The sequence below is a fragment of the Calidris pugnax genome, unplaced genomic scaffold (genome assembly GCF_001431845.1).
Source record: "Calidris pugnax isolate Ruff unplaced genomic scaffold, ASM143184v1 scaffold273, whole genome shotgun sequence".
NCBI lineage: Eukaryota > Metazoa > Chordata > Aves > Charadriiformes > Scolopacidae > Calidris > Calidris pugnax.
In genome coordinates, this window is record NW_015094508.1 from 5,417,083 (window position 1) to 5,423,847 (window position 6,765).

The following is a 6,765-nucleotide window of genomic DNA, read 5'->3' on the forward strand; positions in this document are numbered from 1 at the left end:
AGGCTGGGGCAGGTCTGCTGGGGCCCCAGCCCCTTCTCCCCGCCGTACTAACACCTCCTGGGCAGCGGCAGGACGGGGAAGAGGACGAGGTGCCAGACAGATGGCCAGCGGGTGTCCTGGCACCCGGTTGGTGGTAGGAGCCGGGGTGGGACCAGCAGCCACTCGGCGCTGTGACTTCGCTGCCTTCTATTTAAAGACTGTCCTGAGTCAGGAGAAGCGAGAGCTGCTGGGGATGACAGTTGCTTCAGGCAACCCTGGGGAGGACAGGGTCGGGGGTAAAAATCACCGGCGAGGGCCTGAGCTGGGAAGGGCATGGAGGGGTACCGCCGCCCCGAGTGCGACCGGGCCTCTGAGACCTCCTCCTTCGTAGGGGATGAAGAAGAAGAGGAAGAAGAGGAGGAGGAAGAGGAAGAAGAGGAGGAGGAGGAGGCTGTGGACCCGGAGGAGGCAGAGGAGCTGACTAACAGGTACTGCCTCCCCAGGGACACGTGGCCTCGGGGGCAGCTGGCAGCTTCATCCCAAAGCACAAGTCCTGGGGATAACAGGACAGGGGCCTTGTGCTGGCTTTAGTGCCTTTCCTCCTTCCCTTCCCTAATTGCCACGGATAAAAAATGTGTGTGTGAGTGTGTTGGGGAGGGGGGTGTGTGTCTGCTAATGGGGTGTTTTGGTTGGGTATGGCTGTAATTAAGTTTTGTGCAGCGAGCGCTTGCCCTGAGTTCCCTGGAAGCTTTTCTATTTAAAGATCCTCTGGTGTGCCAGCTCAAGTGGCATCTCCCTCTGCTCCTCCCTCTCTGGCTGACTCCTTGTCACATATCGGCCTGCAATGCGCTGCAGATTTGCCTGTCAGCGAGAAAAATGGTCGAAGATCATAATGGCACACTGGAATCCATTCCTTTTTGTGGCCCTTTCTCCCTTCCCACTTGTCCCTCCCTCTTCAGTCTCTTCTTCCTCTAAAACAGGAAAAACTTGCTGTAAGTGCTCGCCACTGCCCGTCGTGATTTGTGTGGTTGGCTTTTGGTGTGCAATGAGGAATATTTTATCACTTCAAATTTTTTTAGGGTTTTTTTTAGATATATTTTTTTTCCTTCCATAATAACTTGTGCACAGAAAGCTTGTTGTCCTAACACCATGTTCCTGCTGTCAGGTAAATAAGGAGCAGGATAGTGGCCTGGTGCCCAGAGCATGTCCCCTGTCCTGCACAGGACCCACGCAGATGGGCTCCTCCTGCCCAGCCAGCGCTGGACCTTCCCAAAAGAGACCTAAGACTCCCCCCCTGGAACGTATTGGGTGGCAAGATTTCTCCCTTGTCTTGAGTAAAGCCAATGCGTTTCGGGTGGATACCTGTAGGAAGAAGTTTCATGAGTCAAACAGGGAAACACAGCCCAGGACTGAAGGAAAACCTCCTTGAGGAGGGAAGACAGAGCTGGTTTCCCAAAGAAGTTGGTGGGACAACCCCCGGTGTGCAATGCTGCTTTTCTCCGCAGGGAGATGAGGCCTCGTCAGGCCCGTAGAGGCAGAGAGAGGGGTTATGTGCTGATAAATACAGCTTGCACAAGGGTGCAACCCCAGGAGAAAACCAGCTGAAGTCAGTGGAGTGGAGCTACTCACTGCAGACAGCTAAAACACAGCTGAATGGGTATTTTTTAAATGTATTCTGCAGTTAAATGGCTAATAATAAAACCCAAATTGAAAAACACAACTGGCAAAAGCTACCTTTTCCCTTAAAGGGAGGAAAAAGTATGTAGCCTTGCAGTCATTTACTGCTCGCCCTGGGAGGACTGCTTCTCCATGGATGCCTGTTAGCAGCTCCCCGCAGCTGGGTCTTGCTTCTGGCTGGCAGCCTCCGCAACGCAGACATGGGCACTGCACCTCACTGCTTAATTAAATCACAGCGACCGTTCCCTCTAGCTCTCCGTTATATTAAGAATTGTAGAGTTCATCTCTATCCTCAACCGTCTTACTCATGTGAGAGGTCAGACTCTTAACCGAGAGCTTTTTAACAGCTGTGCTCAGTGGTAACGGAGTATATTTAAATCCATTTGATTAGTTTAATTAGGCTAAAGGAGATATTAAATTCGGGGTCTGGCACAGATATGGTAACTGTACCAAGTTCTCAGCAATAGCTTAATAAAGTTAAATAAAACAGATTCTTCAATTGCTTAAATTTTGTAGCAGTAAATGTCAGAATGGTTGTTGAGCTTAGGGCCTTCTCCTGTGCTGAGTGGCTGGACGGAGCTCCTGGGAGGTGCTGGATAAGCAAGAACAGCTGGACTGAGCCCCTGAGATGTACTTATTCAGAGTGTCAGCTAATTATTTGTTGACAAACAGGTTTTCAAGCCCCTGTGGCAGAACAGATTTCCTTTTTTTTTTTTTTTTTTTTTTTCTTTTAAAATTGCTGGCTGCAGTGTTATTTTCAGCTAATGTGTTGTCTTTGTCGGAATACTTGCTGTGAATCTTTCTGGACCTCAACCAGGAGTTCAATATGACTTGTTGATCTTTTAACTCCAACTTGAGCTGTGACTTTCCAGGCTATGTGGAACAGGTGGCTCTCATTTCCAGTATTCTTATCTTTCTCCTGCAAATACCTTGGTTTGGTGGAAAACTGAGGAGTCATGGGATGCTGTTGCCTTTCACTTGCTCATCGCTTCAAATTTTATTCTTTTTTTTTTTTTTTTTTTTTGTGCTTTGAAAATGTAGCTTGGGGGAGCTGTAACCAATACGCAAACTTGGCTGAAGACAGCCTGCCCTGGGCCCTGCCGTCATGGATTTATTTTTAACACACCCAATCTCTCTGCTTCTTTTGTCTTCCTCCTCTGCATGGAGTTAAGCAGCACCTGGTTGTGCAACATTGCAACCAGTAGGAAATTCCCCGTTGGGTCTTATTTCCATGTTGCAAGCATGCTAAATATCCTCATTCCTATTTTATAAGAGGGTTAGGCAGCAAGATGTCTGGCCCAAGGTCAGCAAGTGCTCGTGTGACAGAAGTAGAAGAGCCCTGGTGTTTCCCCGGGACACCAAGCCCCACCGCCCCACTCCGCTTCCCCACCAGTGCCCCTGCAGCAGCTGCAGGGAGTAAAATCCCAAAAGCTGCAGCAGAGCTTAGGGCTTGCTCCAAAATCCTGACGCGTACGCATAAAAAGCAGAAAAGTGTGGGCTTCACATCTCCATTACCCTTTTTGATGTAATCTTTCAATAATTTGGTTTCCTAAAACAAGTGTTTATGCAAGTAATGAGACTAACACATGCCATCAGAACTTATTATAAAGGTGGGATAAGGTATCATGTCCTTGTCAGCATAAATAACCCACTGATCTTCAGAGCGTTCATGCACTATTTTCTTGCCTTTGCACATTTTACTATCTGAGATAGACAGATCGTGGCAGATGTCTTTTGTTTCTATCTCCATGTGGAATTAATCATCTAAACAAGGAAAATATTTTGAAAGTGTGTATTGTGTCTTTTAAGGCAAACAGGATAAAGTTAATAGATTTTCATTTTTGTTTTGATAATGGTAAGATTAAAGCCAAGCTAGAGGAAGATAGTTTACTGGTTATCTGTTTTATGTACCCACTGGAATACCTGAATCTCTAACAACTAGGTGGTGGGTGAGCAGCTCTGACATGGTTCTGTCCCTCGGACCATTCCCAGATGGTTTCCTTTTGCAGTGGGAAGGTGTCTGGACGTGTCAGTGTGCAGAGCTTACATAAAAATGCAGCCAATCTACATGTGTTTCCAGGTAACTTGTTTGCCTGGAACGTGGGCAATGGGTCTGATGTTACCTATTCATTTAGTTATAATTTAAGACCAGTAAGTGGGAAGAAAGTCCTGGAGTTCTGGAAATGTTTTTAAATTGTTTTGTTGTTTGTTTTTTTTTAAATGGAGCTGTCCTTCCACAAGATCAGAAGTGTGGAGACTTCAGATCCAGGTCTAGCTTAGGATGAGTGGTGAAAACAATGAGAGGGGAAGCAAAGCGGAGCAGGGGCCCACCACGTGGGGGATGCTGCAGCATCCAGGAGAGCCATATGGGATGGTGGGAAGGGGAAGGGTGGGGATTTGTCTTCCCAAGGAAAAGACTGCCATACTCTGTCCAAAGCAAAGAAAGAAAGACAGGGGAAAAAGGATGCGTGATTGTAGCTTCCCAGATGAAGCAACGCCTGCCTGTGGCCAGGGCAGAAGGGGCTGGCGGGGCCATTCACCCACCACTGGCTGTAGGGATGGTGAGAGCAGTGGGAACTGGGGGCAGATACTGGACACTGGGAGCAGCTGAAGGGGGTGGACCATCGAGGTGGGGCCATTGGTGCAGCTGGTCAACCCATCCTGCATCCCAGCCCCCACCAGCAGCTGCGGCTGGAAAATACACCTCGCTATGTGTTTGGTTTCTCTTCAGCCTTCTAGATGACATTAACTTGACAAAGGTCCAGATTGCCGACTGGATCTACAATAACACGCAGACTTTGAGAAGTTCCCTGTTAGATCTCAACAAAGTGGTTAAACCACTGTGCAAAGGAGGTCTCCCAGCCAGACTGGGGAGTTTGTTTGATACCCATGTTCCTGCCACCACCTCAGCCTGGAGAAGAGGAGGCTCTGGGGAGACCTAATAGCAGCCTTCCAGTACCTGAGGGGGGCCTACAGGAAGGCTGGGGAGAGCCTGTTTACAAAGGCCTGTAGTGACAGGACGAGGGGCAATGGCTTTAAGCTGGAGGGGAGCAGATTTAGATTGGAGATTAGGAGAAAGTTCTTTAGTGTGAGGGTGGTGGAGCACTGGAACAGGCTGCCCAGGGAGGTGGTTGAGGCCCCATCCCTGGAGATATTCAAAGTGAGGCTCAATGAAGCCCTGGGCAACCTGGTCTAGTTGGGGGTGTCCCTGCTGACTGTGGGGGGGTCGGACTAGATGGCCTTTGGAGGTCCCTTCCGGCCTGGACCATTCTATGATTCTATGATTCTGTGTATGGTGCAGAATCCAGAAAGCAGGATCAAGGCAGGCCTCTGGGGCTGCAGACGTGCTCGGTGTCTCAAGCAGTGGGCGAAGCTGTGACCAGCAATGCCACATGTCCATGCCGTGACCTGACGTCTGGAGAGGAGACCAGCAGCCCCACCGTGGGTTGTGCCACTTCCCAGGCGTTTGCAAGTGTCGGGGGTGGAAAAAAATTGCCCAGCTCCAGGCTCCCAGCTACACTTAATAAAAATCAGCTTTGTGGCAGTGAGAGCAGCAGTCTCACTGCTTATACGTAATTACTCATTTGGATTTGGACAGATGCATGAGCCACTGCGTTGCCAGGAGGGGCATCACTGACACTGAAGGAAGTGAGCAGGAGGTTGGCAAGTGAAAGGCTGAGTTTAAAATAGTGACTTTCTGTAGCTCCTTACTCTCTCACCCTGAAGAAGGAGTGAGATGAGCTATAGCCCCAGGAAATGAGGCACAACAGGCAGAGACCTTGCTGAACGTACTGGCTGAGGCAGGGGAAAGGAGCAGCATGGTGAAGGCAAGAAGCTACAGGAATGCACAGAGCAAAAACGGAAAAATAACACATTTCCTTCAACTGGGAAGGCAAGCTGGCTGGTACCAATTTCCACCTCCCCTGCACTGTGCCTGCAGGGTCCAAGTAGGAGGCCCCAGGGGCTGAGAGGTCTCGTCGCCACAGCTTGACACCTCGGTCGTTTTGTCTGGGCTGTTCTCAGCTTCCGAGGTGTTCTGCAGCGAACAGCAACAAGGCCTGATGTGAGGGGGGGGGAGGGAGGGAGGCTCTGGAGGAACACAGAAAGCTAACGGGCTGGCTGTACTTCTCTGTGGTGGTGGCAGCGCAGCACGGGTGGACAGACCTTGCTCAGTGTGTCTGAAGACAACTGGTCCAGCAGCTGAGGAGGTGTGGGAGTGCTGCTCTGTTTTGCATGGGGTTTTATTTAATAACACCAAGTAGTGAAGAAAAATAGGTTTAAAATATATGAGGGTAATTTAGAAGCTGAAAAATCTAAAAAAAATATTAGTCATCTGTTATGGTGGACTGAAATAAGACCTGAAAGCTTCCTTAGTATTATTGCTATTGATTTTCATTTCATTTCATTTCATTTCATTTCATTTCATTTTGCCATGCCCAAATCAACCTAATGCCAAGCCATGAAACTGGCAAAGGAGAAGCTAGCAGCAAAGTTAGTGTAGATCAGTTTGCTTTGCCTCTTCCTCCAACCTTACGGAGCTAGCCCTGCTAGAGTACACTACACCAAGGCAGATGATCAACTGTACACCCTGGAATTTGTATCTGTTTGAGGACTGGTTTGGGGTTGTTTTTTTTTGGCTAAAATGGGACACCACAACTGGCTTTAAGCTCTGTCACTGGACTTTGATATCGTGTTGTCCCACTGCTGCCTGGTCAGGCTGTTGTCCCACAGAGTGACTTCAGTCTTCAGTTAGCACTAAGGCCATCAAAGCTGAGATGTTCTATGCATCCATCTGTATAGACCTCAGCATGGGGCAACCCAGGGCAGCCTTCTTGTTCTGTGCTCTGGAGAGCAAATTCATGGAAAGGTAAGGCCAGCACTGCCAGTATCAGGACTACCTCTTTGTTTCTGATAGGTAATGAGATGTTTTGCTGAGTTCCCTTTACAACTGCCTTATTGTTCAGAGAGTTCCCTTGATGTAGCAATTATGAGTGTCCTCAGGATTTCCTCTTCTCCTCCTTCGAAGACCTCTGCTTGGCACCCTGTGGAGCAATGCTGACTGCTCCTCAGGGGTGTCCCCCTGCCACTGCAGCCTGCAGGCATCTCTGG

General features: G+C 49.0%; 1 protein-coding gene across 1 annotated transcript in view; it reads left to right on the forward strand.

Moving 5' to 3' along the window:
- Positions 1 to 214: 214 nt before the first annotated feature.
- CMYA5 (cardiomyopathy associated 5) overlaps positions 215 to 6,765 on the forward strand; it is a 50,081-nt gene continuing 43,530 nt past the window's right edge. Inside the window, exon 1 of the mRNA XM_014964938.1 lies at positions 215 to 467. Coding sequence (XP_014820424.1) covers positions 313 to 467 — 155 coding nt within the window. The 5' untranslated portion in view covers positions 215 to 312. The remainder of the gene's footprint in view (positions 468 to 6,765) is intronic.